We start from the raw sequence: 14,500 nt of genomic DNA on the forward strand, positions 1-14,500 counted from the left end.
ACAGTTAACAAAGTTGATATTACCCAATTATATTCTTGAGAGCAAGCAACAGGTATGCTATATATTCATTAAAATCAAATTATGGGATTTGCATTAAAAGGTAACGATGGCAGAACCGATCTTGTTTGACAAAAAAATGAAAACAGGCAATTCCCTCATTTGTCTAACAAAAATCATTGTGCCATCCATGATGAAAAAATTATAAAGGTGAATGAAACCTAGATTGTGCTTTAGGGAATTCACTTAGTAGGGGAAAGACAGATGAAAATATACGTGTTTAAGTACACTATGACTAAAGTGTATAAAATAAAAATAACAAAGAGAAAGGTTAAAAACTAAGCGAGCAGTGGGGTAGTGTTTCAAGCAGTGGACATACCTATGAGCTGGGTTTATGGTGTTTCTTAAATGTTTGAGGATTTGTAATTCATCTGAATGACAAAGTACATCAATTCAGATTCTTAAGCAGAAGTTGCATTAACGTAGCCTTCATTCTGAGAACTTTTTAAGGAAGCCTAATATAGTGTGGGTAGTACGGCCAAGCCTAGGAGCAGCTCTGGTCCGAAGCCCTTTCGTTAGCACGAACCCGAGATGACTAGAACCTGAGAGGCGTGAATTAACTCACCGCGGGTGAAAATCAGACATGGGGGTGAGAGATAAACCTTTACCCACCTGAGGCTTCTACTCTATAAACCACTTACTGGAGTTGGTTTAAAAGCAATGAGGACTACAGACTCCCTGTTGTGAGAGCCAGCACAGTTCCAAGCCCAAGGCTCACCTCGCCGCGCGCCTCAGGCCCCAGCCGAGCCCCGGCCAGATGTTAGGACAAGAACTACTGACGTCACGGAAACGTGACGTCACCAGCACTGACGCAGTCTAACAGGGAGGGGCCTCTCAGCTCACCTCAGAACGCCGTCAGCTCCACGGAGCAGCGAGCGGGCCGCCTCGCGCTCTGCCCTGAGGGTCCGAATAGTCAGAGCTGCGGGAACCGAAGCGCCGGAGTCGCTCAGGAGCTAAGGAGCGGCCACCCCTCTCCCGCCTTGACCCTTAACCGCGTCCTCTCTAAGGCCCAGGCGCGGTCCAGGCGGCCGCGCGCTCACGAGCCCGCCGCTTGCGGCGGTCACGCGCACGCACGCTCGTGCGCCCGTTCCCTGAGAACCCGGAAGTGCGAGGGAGAGGCGAGCCACGTGGGTGGAGCTGGAGCGCAGCTCGCATGGGGGAGTCTATCCCGCTGGCAGCCCCGGTCCCGGTGGAACAGGCGGTGCTGGAGACGTTCTTCTCTCACCTGGGTATCTTCTCTTACGACAAGGCCAAGGACAATGTGGAGAAGGAACGAGAGGCCAACAAGAGCGCGGGGGGCAGCTGGCTGTCGCTGCTGGCGGCCTTGGCCCACCTGGCCGCGGCAGAGAAGGTCTATCACAGCCTCACCTACCTGGGGCAGAAACTAGGTACCTCCGCCCCGCCCCCCGTGCCCCTTGAGGAAGGAAAGGGAGTATATTCCCCCATCGGCAATGGCTTGGGTTCCCTGTCTCTGTCACTCTTAGCCGCAGGCTCAACTCCGCACTCCCAGGTCTCCTCCCACCGATCCCGTCCTTCCCTCGGCTTCCACAAACCCCGCCCACCGGCCTCCGCGGCAGATAGATTGGCCGTCCGGGTGGATGTTGTTTGCAGGGCTGTGCTTCAAACCGATGGTAGTATCCATTTTGCTTATGCATGGATTGGTGCCATAAATGAGAAGTTAAACTCTGTGTCCTCGCTCTCTAACCAGTGACACTGCGGCGAGAGGAGCAAAACTTGGCAATACAACCTAGTTAGAATTCATGAACACTATTGTCTGGCTTCTTAAGGCCCCAGAGAGTTACAGATGGTGTCCTACCCCCTCTTCGTAGACCCACAATAAATATCTAACGAATGAAGAGAAAAATGAATGCTGGACAGGAAAGGCAAGAAATATGCCTAACACTAACAAGAGGGGCCTTACAGGGAAAATGGTAAACACTCTTATCATCCCATGATAAATCTTGCCCCTGAAGATAAGATGCAGGAGCTGATTAAGCTGATTTTCACTAGTAGAAACAATTAGTATGAGTAAATCAGAAGGAAATAATATATGTGAAAGCCAAGGGCTATACATACGAAGTATTACTACTTATAATTACCAATATTATGAATCCCAGAGCTTTTAGAGTTGTTTTAGTACTTTGGCGTATTTTAGACCCTTTAATATCAGAGGCACAGGGTCTGGTATGAATGAAGGACACATAACAGTATAAAATAGAAGTGTACAATTGAGTGCAGATTCCAGTTTGAGTTTCTCCCCCCCAGTTTCCTCGTATTGCCTGAAGGTGACCATGTACATCTTGCTTTCAGTAAACACTCAAGGGGCAGGGCTTTCTGAGATCTTAACTGTGCTTTAGCTTTTCAAACAATAACTTGTTATTTAGTGTGTTGACTTACTGGCAACAACTAGTCAGATAGTTTCACCTTGTGTAATTTTTCCTCCTTTTCTTACAGTGGCACTTCTCAGAGATTTACAATTGCTCTTGCAGTGTTATAATTCCCCTTTCTACAGATTGGCAAATTGTGTGCATGCAGTTGTGCGGGTAGGTGACAGAGCCTATACCAGAATACCTACCTTTGAACTGTCAGATTGTGTTTGTGTCCAAATGATTTATAAAAATTGTAGATGTAGTATAATTTACAGTTATATATTAAATAATTTACATATTATTATGTATATATGGAAATGGGGAGGATTCTGGCTGTAAAATTGAAGGTGGGTAATTTTCTTGCAGTTTTAGTGTTTTTAGATTCCCCCGCCCCATGAAGAATGGTGATTGATCCCAGTGCCGTGTTTCTTATGTTTTTTTCTTTTAGTTCACCTATGAGGATTTGATAACCTGTGGCCTCACTCCCCAGAAAAATATCTATGTAATACAATTTTGCACGTAATCTGAAAGGGTTCACTTGGATTTCCTAAAGCCTATGTATAGACCTCAGTTAAGAAATCAACTCTAGTTTAAGTTGTATGTGCCTGGTTTTAGGTGCCTGGCTGTGCCTAAGAACATGCACAAGCCCATCACTGTCTCTGACTTGGGTTCTCTGAAGTGGCTCTTATTATGTAAAGGGATTAGTTCTGCACAGACCCCAGCTTGCATGGGTGAGCCTGAGGGCTGTGCTTTGAAATTGATCCACGGAGCAATTTACACTGTGAAACATGCTCAGGCGCTGTTTAGGCTCCCAGCTGATCTGTCACTTTGGTGTAAATGTTCTGAAAATGGCATGTTTAATGCCACATAGCTTACTCTCGTGTACAGTAAATGTAAGTTCCAGATGTAAATTTTTAGCTTTGCAATTACCTTACCGTTTTTTGATACTGGAATGTTTGTGATATCAACGTGCTTACAATATGACTTCATGATTATTGAGTTGACTCTCCGTTTTCTTAAAAACTTGGGAAAATTTTTGTGTTGCTACTTAAAACAGTCCCATGTTCGTCAACTACTTTGCTATTTAGAACATTTATATGGTTTTCTTTAAAAAGCAAAACAAAAAGTTTATGTGTATTTTTTAAACATGTAGAAAGCACGTTTTTAAAAAGTGAGTCTTTTTGACTTCACTTTTGTGACTGGTGTTTATTGGAGACCTTGGCAGTGAATCCTGATTATAGATGCAAGTGTGGGACTTTAGATAAAGAACAGACCTGACAGGGAGCCTTCTGTTCCTGTCTTGGCTCAGCTGAAAAACTTTGGGGTCAACCCTTATCTTGGAGCCCTCTGTTTACTTTGAGGGGAGAATATATCTATTTGGGGAAAGATCAGTGATTAAAGTATGCTGACTCAATACCTGCAGAGGACTTTAGAAGGTCATACTTTTCTCCGCTTTGTTTCATTGCTGGAGAGTTTCCTCAACATCTGGTGGCTGGAAGATACCATGGTAGAAAATGACTTAACTTGAGAACTGATGTTTAAAGAGTATCATTAGCAAGAAGTTGTGAAATAAAATATTCAATTAGAAGTGCAAAACTTTAATATACTCATTGCTTGAAATTTCATGATGTGAGATAGATAGACTGTTGAAATCTTGAAAAATAATGAGCATTCATAAAACGAGACTTCCATGGAAACAATTCAAAATAATCATATTTTGTAAATTCAAAAAGCTGAGACAAGAAGTCTGGTGTCTCTGATTCCTTATTTCCCAGCATGAAGGAAGGCCACTCCCCACTGGATATTCCTAACCAGGGTAGTCACCAAGTAGGCTTGTGCTCCTGAGAGCTTTGAGAAGAGAGACATGTTTAAAACAAATGCGTTGGTGGTCTCTCCCTTCCTTAAAGTGTCAGGTAACTTGGTTTCACATAGTAGTAATGGATGTTTATTGATAAGCTTTAAAAGATATTTATACGGTGTTTCCACACCCCCAGGTAAGGGTAATCTAATGAAGGAAGGTATCCATTTTTCACCCAGAGTTAAAATTTTCACCAAGTTCACCTCGTTTAACAGCAGAAGTGAGTACACAATTAAGGTCACCTAGCTATCTATCAAATAGCTAGCTATTCTTTTTACAGTACTTGAAGCTCCCAATTTACCACAGAGTTGCAGAAGCCAAACTCTGTAGTATTGAGAGCTTCTTTTATCAGTTATAAATGGAAGGGGAAGGAATTAGCAGTATTGATTACGTGCTTTGCTCCAGGTGTGTTACATACCAAATGTTATTTCACTGTGTCTTTTTAGTTTCATGTTAAAACAACAACTAAGGCTCAAAGTGGCTAAGGTTAAGTCCCGTGCACATCACACAGCTTGTAAATTTGGAAGCTGGGATTTGGAACCAAGTCTTTCAGACTTCCAGAGCTTTTAAATTTTACTTGGTACTCTTGCTACCTTCGTAACCTAAGAGATTTTGTCTTAGACCTGGGCACAGAGGTCCATTTATTTCATAGCAACACCTTACAAAATCTGCAAAGCTAGACTTAATATGGATGGAGAGGAAAGGCAAACCTTCCAGGATACAGTCCTGTATGGGATGTTGGTGTCAGGGTCAATCCACCTTCACCATATGGCCTTTGCTGCTATTAGTAGGAGAAATGATGTGAATGCTAGTCAGTCTGGGCAGTATATTGGAGAAAACACTTTTTCAGTATCAGTAGTTTGCCTGTGAAATCAGTAGTAGTAGGGTGACCAACCCTATAGGTTTGCCCGGAGTTGAGGCGGTTTTCAGGACATGGGACTAGGGGTTTCCTGAGAAGCTAGATTTTCAGTACTAAAACCTGGAAAGTCATGGGTAAACTGGGACAAGGTGGTTGCCATAGTGGTAAGGGATATAAGATTCATTTCTTGAAATACAAACTGGGCAATGAATTGTGAAATGTTTCATTCATTAAGAGGACATTTTACAAATGCCTTGATAAGTAATTTATACTCCTAATTGGTATGTTTAGAACAGTAACTCATTCATTAAAGCATTCTATGAATATCAACAGAAAATTTAAAATATTATTCATCTCTGAGAGTTTTATATATTCCTGAGATTTACTGTTTTAAACCTGCCCTGTTGCTTTTTGTTCTCCTAATGTTTTACCTCTGACCTTTGGTGGGGTACAGAATTGCTTAAGAAAACATCTATGAAACTGGCCCCATAATTATTAGAAGCATAGTTGATCATGTATTAATACAGAAGTAAAGAAATAATGTCTATGCCATCTGAACCTTTTTGGTTGTTGAAAAGAATGTATGTGGCCTTACTTGTTGGCTGATTTTCTTTGGAACCCCTGAGTTACAACATGAGTTACAGCAGCAGTTATTTATAATTGCTTCCTACTGGTTTTTTTTTTTTTCCTCTATTTTCTTTTCTTTCTTTCTTTATTTTTGGCTGCTTTGGATCTTCATTGCTGCGCATGGGCTTTCTCTAGTTGCGGCGAGCTGGGGCTATTCTTCCATGCGGTGTGCGGGCTTCTCATTGCAGTGGCTTCTCTTGTTGCGGAGTACGGGCTCTAGGCGCGTGGGCTTCAGTAGTTGTGGCCTGCGGGCTCTAGAGCACAGGCTCAGTAGCTGTGGCACACGGGCTTAGTTGGTCCACGGCATGTGGGATCTTCCTGGACCAGGGATAAAACCCATGTTCCCTGCGTTAGCAGGCGTATTCTTAACCACTGCGCAACCAGAGAAGTCCCACTTCCTAGTCTTAATAATTCACAATATGGTACTTATTATGACAAAAACTGTACTGTCAACCTTGTTAAGAGCACTAACAGTCCCTTTGTTCCCCTGGGATCCCAGTAGTCCGTGTTTTCCATTTTCTCATACAGCTTGAAAGGAAAACGCAACTCCAAAGCAGAAATAAAATTTTCTGATTTACCAGGAATAACAACAGTGTTTCGTAATTGGGTGTTCTCTTTTGTTTTAAATATCTTTATGTGGAAGGAGGACTTTTAGATCCAGGTTGATGTCACTTGCAAGGTTAATCATCCTCTGAATTAGATCTGAATCCTCATTGAAGTGGGCTGGGGGAATATTGGTGCATGAATAAGGAAATTTTTTATTTGAATTTTATTTGTTTTTTTATATAGCAGTTTCTTATTAGTTATTCATTTTATACATATAGTGTATATATGTCAATCCCAATCTCCCAATTCATCACACCACCACCCGACACTTTCCTCCCTTGGTGTCCATACGTTTGTTCTCTACATCTGTGACTCAATTTCTGCCCTGCAAACCGGTTCATCTGTACCATTTTTCTAGGTTCCACATATATGCGTTAATATACGATATTTGTTTTTCTCTTTCTGACTTACTTCACTCTGTATGACAGTCTCTAGATCCATCCACATCTCTACAAATGACCCAATTTTGTTCCTTTTTATGGCTGAGTAATATTCCATCGTATATATGTACCACATCTTCTTTATCCATTCATCTGTCGATGGGCATTTAGGTTGCTTCCATGTCCTGGCTATTGTAAGTAGTGCTGTAATGAACATTGGGGTGCATGTATGTTTTTGAATTATGGTTTTCTCTGGGTATATGCCCAGTAGTGGGATTGCTGGGTCATATGGTAATTCTATTTTCAATTTTTTAAGGAACCTCCATACTGTTCTCCATAGTGGCTGTATCAGTTTACATTCCCACCAGCAGTGCAAGAGGGTTCCCTTTTCTCCACACCCTCTCCAGCATTTGTTGTTTGTAGATTTTCTGATGATGCCCATTCTAACTGGTGCGAGGTGATACCTCACTGTAGTTTTGATTTGCATTTCTCTAATAATTAGTGATGCTGAGCAGCTTTTCATGTGCTTCTTGCCCATCTGTATGTCTTCTTTGGAGAAATGTCTATTTAGGTCTTCTGCCCATTTTTGGATTGGGTTGTTTGTTTTTTTCATATTGAGCTGCATGAGCTGTTTATATATTTTGGAGATTAATCCTTTGTCCATTGATTCATTTGCAAATATTTTCTCCCATTCTGAGGGTTGTCTTTTCATCTTGTTTGTAGTTTCCTTTGCTTTGCAAAAGCTTTTAAGTTTCATTAGGTCCCATTTATTATTTTTGTTTTTATTTCCATTACTCTAGGAGGTGGATCAAAGCAGATCTTGCTGTGATTTATGTCAAAGAGTGTTCTTCCTATGTTTTCCTCTAAGAGTTTTATAGTGTCCGGTCTTACATTTAGTTCTCAGATCCATTTTGAGTTTATTTTTTATTTATTTATTTATTTTGCGGTATGCGGGCCTCTCACTGCCGTGGCCTCCCCCACTGTAGAGCACAGGTTCCGGACGCGCAGGCTCAGCGGCCATGGCTCACGGGCCCAGCCGCTTCGCGGCATGTGGAATCCTCCCAGACTGGGGCACGAACCCGTGTCCCTTGCATCGGCAGGCATTCCCTCAACCACTGCGCCACCAGGGAAGCCCTGAGTTTAGTTTTGTGTATGGTGTTAGGGAGTGTTCTAATTTCATTCTTTTACATGTAGCTGTCCAGTTTTCCCAGCACCACTTATTGAAGAGACTGTCATTTCTCCATTGTGTATCCTTGCCTCCTTTGTCATAGATTAGTTGACCATAGGTGCATGGATTTATCTCTGTGCTTTCTATCCTGTTCCATTGATCTATATTTCTGTTTTTGTGCCAGTACCATATTGGCTTGATTACTGTAGCTTTGTAATATAGTCTGAAGTTAGGGAGTCTGATTCCTCCAGCTCCGTTTTTTTTCCCTCAAGACCGCTTTAGCTATTTGGGGTCTTTTGTGTCTCCATACAAATTTTAAGAATTTTTCTTGTAGTGCTGTAAAAAATGCCATTGGTAAGTTGATAAGGATTGCATTGATCTGTAGATTGCTTTGGGTAGTAGAGTCATTTTCACAATATTCTTCCAATCCAAGAACATGGTATATCTCTCCATCTGTTTGTATCATCTTTAATTTCTTTTATCAGTGTCTTATAGTTTTCTGCATACAGGTCTTTTGTCTCCCTAGGTAGGTTTATTCCTAGGTATTTTATTCTTTTTGTTGCAGTGGTAAATGGGAGTGTTTCCTTAATTTCTCTTTCAGATTTTTCACCATTAGTGTATAGGAATGCAAGAGATTTCTGTGCATTAATTTTGTATCCTGCAACTTTACAAAATTCATTGATTAGCTCGAGTAGCTTTCTGGTGGCATCTTTAGAATTCTCTATATATAGTATCATGTCATCTGCAAACAGTGACAGTTTTACTTCTTCTTTTCTGATTTGCATTACTTTTATTTCTTTTTCTTCTCTGAATGCCATGGCCAGGACTTCCAAAGCTATGTTGAATAATAGTGGCAAGAGTGAGCATCCTTGTCTTCTTCCTGATCTTAGAGGAAATGCTTTCAGTTTTTCACCATTGAGAATGATGTTTACTGTGGGTTTGTCATATATGGCCTTTATTATGTTGAGGTAGGTTCCCTCTATGCCCACTTTCTGGAGAGTTTTTATCATAAATCGGTGTTGAATTTGTCAAAAGCTTTTTCTGCATCTATTGAGATGATCATATGGTTTTTATTCTTCACTTTGTTAATATGGTGTATCACATTGATGGATTTGCGTATATTGAAGAATCCTTGCATCCTTGGGATAAATCCCACTTGATCATGGTGTATGATCCTTTTAATGTGTTGTTGGATTCTGTTTGCTAGTATTTTGTTGAGGATTTTTTTTTTTTTTTTTTTTTTTTTTCTTTTAGCTGTACGCGGGCCTCTCACTGTTGTGGCCTCTCCCGTCGCGGAGCACAGGCTCCGGATGTGCAGGCTCAGCGGCCATGGCTCACGGGCCCAGCCGCTCCACGGCACGTGGGATCTTCCCGGACCGGGGCACGAACCCGTGTCCCCTGCATCGGCAGGCGGACTCTCAACCACTGCGCCACCAGGGAAGCCCTTGTTGAGGATTTTTACGTCTATATTCATCAGTGATATTGGTCTGTAATTTTCTTTTTTTGTAGTATCTTTGTCTAGTTTTGGTATCAGGGTGATGGTGGCCTCATAGAATGAGTTTGGGAGTGTTTCTTCCTCTGCAATGTTTTGGAAGAGTTTGAGAAGGATGGGTGTTAGCTCTTCTCTAAATGTTTGATAGAATTCACCTGTGAATCCATCTGGTCCTGGACTTTTGTTTGTTGGAAGATTTTTAATCACAGTTTCAATTTCATTTTTAATCACAGTTTCAATTTCATTACTTGTTATTGGTCTGTTCATATTTTCTATTTCTTCCTGGTTCAGTCTTGGAAGGTTATACCTTTCTAAGAATTTGTCCATTTCTTCCAGGTTGTCCATTTTATTGGCATAGAGTTTCTTGTAGTAGTCTCTTAGGATGCTTTGTATTTCTGCAGTGTCTGTTGTAACTTCTCCATTTTCATTTCTAATTTTATTGATTTGAGTCCTCTCCCTCTTTTTCTTGATGAGTCTGGCTAATTGTTTATCAATTTTATTTATCTTCTTAAAGAACCAGCTTTTAGCTTTATTGATCTTTGATATTGTTTTCTTTGTTTCTATTTCATTTATTCCTGCTCTGATCTTTATGATTTCTTTCCTTCTACCAACTTTGGGTTTTGTTTGTTCTTCTTTGTCCAGTTCCTTTAGGTGTAAGGTTAGATTGTTTATTTCAGATGTTTGTTGTTTCTTGAGGTAGGATTGTATTGCTATAAACTTCCCTCTTAGAACTGCTTTTGCTGCATCCCATAGGTTTTGGATTGTCATGTTTTCATTGTCATTTGTCCCTAGGTATTTTTTCATTTCATCTTTGATTTCTTCAGTGATCTCTTTGTTATTCAGTAACATATCATTTAGCTTCCATGTGTTTGTGTTTTTTACGTTTTTTTCCCTGTAATTGATTTCTAATCTCATAGCGTTGTGGTCAGAAAAGATGCTTGATATGATTTCAATTTTCTTAAATTTACTGAGGCTTGATTTGTGACCCAAGATGTGATCTATCCTGGAGCATGTTCTGTGCGCACTTGAGAAGAAGGTGTAGTCTGCTATATTTGGATGGAATGTCCTTTAAATATCAATTAAGTCTATTTGGTCTATTGTGTCATTTACAGCTTGTGTTTCCTTATTAATTTTCTGTTTGGATGATCTGTCCATTGGTGTAAGTGAGGTGTTAAAGTCCCCCACTATTATTGTGTTACTGTCCATTTCCTCTTTTATAGCTGTTAGCAGTTGCCATATGTATTGAGGTGCTCCTATGTTGGATGCATATATATTTATAATTGTTATATCTTCTTGTTGCATTGATCCCTTGATCATTATGTAGTGTCCTTCCTTGCCTCTTGTAACATTCTTTATTTTAAAGTCTATTTTATCTGATATGAGTATTGCTACTCCAGCTTTCTTTTGATTTCCATTTGCATGGAATATTTTTTTCCATCCCCTCACTTTCAGTCTGTATGTATCCCTAGGTGTGAAGTGGGTCTCTTGTAGACAGCATATATATGGGTCTTGTTTTTGTATCCATTCAGCAAGCCTGTGTCTGTTGGTTGGACAGGCTCCAACCAAATGGCTAATCCATTCATGTTTAAGGTAATTGTCGATATGTATGTTCCTATGACCATTTTCTTAATTGTTTTGGGTTTGTTTTTGTAGGTCCTTTTCTTCTCTTGTGTTTCCTACTTAGAGAAGTTCTTTTAGCATTTGTTGTAGAGCTGGTTTGGTGGTACTGAATTCTCTTAGCTTTTGCTTGTCTGTAAAGCTTTTGATATCTGCATCAAATCTGAATGAGATCCTTGCTGGGTAGAGTAATCTTGGTTGTAGGTTCTTCCCTTTCATCACTTTTATCATGCCACTCCCTTCTGGCTTGTAGAGTTTCTGCTAGAAATCAGCTGTTAACCTTATGGGAGTTCACTTGTGTGTTATTTGTCATTTTCCCCTTGCTGCTTTCAGTAATTTTTCTTTGTCTTTAACTTTTGCCAATTTGATTACTCTGTGTCTTGGTGTGTGTCTCCTTGGGTTTATCCTGTATGGGACTCCCTGCCCTTCCCGGACTTGGGTGGCTATTTCCTTTCCCATGTTAGGGAAGTTTTCGGCTATAATCTCTTCAAATATTTTCTCGGGTTGTTTCTTTCTCTCTCGTCCTTCTGGGACCCCTATAATACAACTGTTGTTACACTTAATGTTGTCCCAGAGGTCTCTTAGGCTGTCTTCATTTCTTTTCATTCTTTTGTCTTTAGTCTGTTCCATAGCAGTGAATTCCACCATTCTGTCTTCCAGGTCACTTATCCGTTCTTCTGCCTCAGTTATTCTGCTATTGATTCCTTCTAGTGTATTTTTCATTTCAGTTATTGTATTGTTCATCTCTGTTTGTTTGTTCTTTAATTCCTCTAGGTCTTTGTTAAACATTTCTTGCATCTTCTCGATCTTTGCCTCCATTCTTTTCCAAGGTCCTGGATCATCTTCACTATCATTATTCTGAATTCTTTTTTTCTGGAAGGTTGCCTATCTGTACTTCATTTAGTCGTTTTTCTAGGGTTTTATCTTGTTCCTTCATCTGGTACATGGCCCTCTGCCTTTTCATCTTGTCTGTCTTTTCTGTGAATGTGGTTTTTGTTCCACAGGCTGCAGGATTGTAGTTCTTGTAGTCGTTATTCTGCTGTCTGCCCTCTGGTGGATGAGGCTCTCTGGGAGGGACTGGTGGTGGGTAGAGCTGGCTGTTGCTCTGGTGGGTAGAACTCAGTAAAACTTTAATCCGCTTGTCTGCTGATGGGTGGGGTTGGGTTCCCTCCCTGTTTGTTGTTTGGCCTGAGGCGACCCAACACTGGAGCCTATCCGGGCTCTTTGGTGGGGCTAATGGCGGACTCTGGGAGTGCTCACCCCAAGGAGTACTTACCAGAACTTCTGCTGCCAGTGTCCTTGTCCCTGCGGTGAGCCACAGCCACCCCCCACCTCTGCAGGAGACCCTCCGACACTAGCAGGTAGGTCTGGTTCAGTCTCCTATGGGGTCACTGCTCCTTCCCCTTGGGTCCTGATACACACACTACTTTGTGTGTGCCCTCCAAGAGTGGGGTCTCTGTTTCGCCCAGTCTTCTGTCAAAGTTCTGCAATCAAATCCCATTAGCCTTCAATGTCTGATACTCTGGGAATTCCTCCTCCTGTTGCTGGAACCCCCAGGTTGGGAATCCTGACATGGGGCTCAGAACCTTCACTCCAGTGGATGGACTTCTGTGGTATAATTGTTCTCAAATTTGTGAGTGACCCGCCCAGTAGTTACGGGATTTGATTTTATTGTGATTGCGCCCCTCCTACCGTCTCACTGTGGTTTCTCCCTTGTCTTTGGATGTGGGTGTCTTTTCTGGTGAGTTCCCGTGTCTTCCTGTCGATGACTGTTCAGCAGTTAGCTGTGATTCTGGTGCTCTCGCGAGAGGGAGTGAGCGCACGTCCTTCTAGTCCGCCATCTTGAACCAATCTCCTGGGTAAGGAAATTATACACAGGTCCACCACTACACTGAGTTGTACCAGCGTTAGTTTACAGTGAAATTATGAATCACAAGATATTTACATCCAAATCATAGAAGTCAGAGGACATGGTCGAGGAAAGCTCATTGAGTCCAGCAGCTTAGATTCTTTCCTTTTGGATGCTGAGAGTCGTGTTGTACTTGCAGTTTCTCTACCTTACCTATCATGTGCTTATGTCATTTGTCTACCAGGGGGCCAGTCTTTCTTCAGCAGGAAGGACTCCATCCGCACCATCTACACTTCCCTGCATAATGAGCTAAAGAAGGTGGTGACTGGCCGTGGTGCCCTAGGGGGGACCGCACCTCACGTGGAAGAGCTCCTTTCCCACCTGTCCGAGCAGCTCTGCTTCTTTGTTCAGGCTCGGATGGAGATCGCAGACTTCTATGAGAAGATGTACACCCTCAGCACACAGAAGTTCATCAATGCCGAAGAGCTCGTTGGCCTTTTAGACACCATCCTCAAGAAATACAGCTCCAGGTCAGTGTAGGGGAGGAGGGAGGGAGGAGTGTGGCAGCCTCACAATCCCACACAGAGTCTCAGTCTTCCCCACACCCCTGCGGAAATGTGTGATGGAATAACTGTGAAGGAGAAATAGTTGTATTACATTTTATACACATTAATTAATCAACAGGTATGCATTAGACATCTTCTTTGGGCTTAGTTAACAGCATACTGGATGGATGCTTCTCTGAGCAGTAGCAAAAGGTCGAGAATGAAGTAATCCTTAAAAGTTGTATTGTAACTGGTTTTTCTGCTTATGAAAGAATTCACACAACAACAAGAGAATTGTATATCACATAGTGTGACTTTTTAATAAACCACTATTCAAATAAATGTCCCTTTCAAAGTCATCATCTTGGTGAGTTATCCACTTGATTCTTCTGATGGAGCCATTACTTAACATGTGTAGGGAACTCCTTTAGAATTGCTTTCAGCACCTGTTGCATAGTTTTGATTTTGTCTTAAACTTCTTTGGTGCAGGCAGGCATCTGTGCTTTAGAGCAGGGCATGTTTTTTTGGTAGTCAAAAAGATATTTGTAGCCAGTTTAATTTTTTTTAAAAAGATGTTGATCAACTGGAAAAAATTTTTTGAAGGAAATTGCTGCTTATAAAGTGAGACTCGTTATAATGTATTGCTCACTGCCTGGCCCAAAAAGCAGTTCCAAAAGAATTTGAGTAGTGTTGTGAACATCATTGACTGTGAATGACTCAGTTTTATTTTTGGGTCCTTGGAGCCTGGCTTAGAGCCTTGCACATAGTAGGTGCTCAGTAATTTTATGAGGAATTAAATGGAAAGTGATGCTAATCATTAGAGAAACACAAATCAAAACTGCAGTGAGGTAGGTATCACCTCACACCAGTCAGAATGGCCATCATCAAAAAATCTACCAACAGTAAATGCTGGAGAGGGTGTGGAGAAAAGGGAACCCTCTTGCACTGTTGGTGGGAATGTAGACTGATACAGCCACTGTGGAGAACAGTATGGAGGTTCCTTAAAAAACTAAAAGTAGAACTACCATACGACCCAGCAATCCCACTACTGGGCATATACCCTGAGAAAACCA

The 14,500-nt window shown here is 41.5% G+C and overlaps 1 protein-coding gene across 3 annotated transcripts in view; it reads left to right on the forward strand.

Moving 5' to 3' along the window:
• The first annotated feature begins 1,210 nt into the window (after positions 1-1,210).
• KICS2 (KICSTOR subunit 2) overlaps positions 1,211-14,500 on the forward strand; it is a 29,815-nt gene continuing 16,525 nt past the window's right edge. For 2 of the 3 annotated variants that reach the window (XM_065888079.1, XM_065888081.1), the window contains exons 1-2: positions 1,211-1,445; positions 13,127-13,412. In XM_065888079.1, coding sequence (XP_065744151.1) covers positions 1,211-1,445; positions 13,127-13,412 — 521 coding nt within the window. The remainder of the gene's footprint in view (positions 1,446-13,126; positions 13,413-14,500) is intronic. The other variant, XM_065888082.1, reaches the window with a different exon arrangement.

The sequence above is a fragment of the Phocoena phocoena genome, chromosome 11 (genome assembly GCF_963924675.1).
Source record: "Phocoena phocoena chromosome 11, mPhoPho1.1, whole genome shotgun sequence".
In the NCBI taxonomy this organism is placed as follows: Eukaryota; Metazoa; Chordata; class Mammalia; order Artiodactyla; family Phocoenidae; genus Phocoena; species Phocoena phocoena.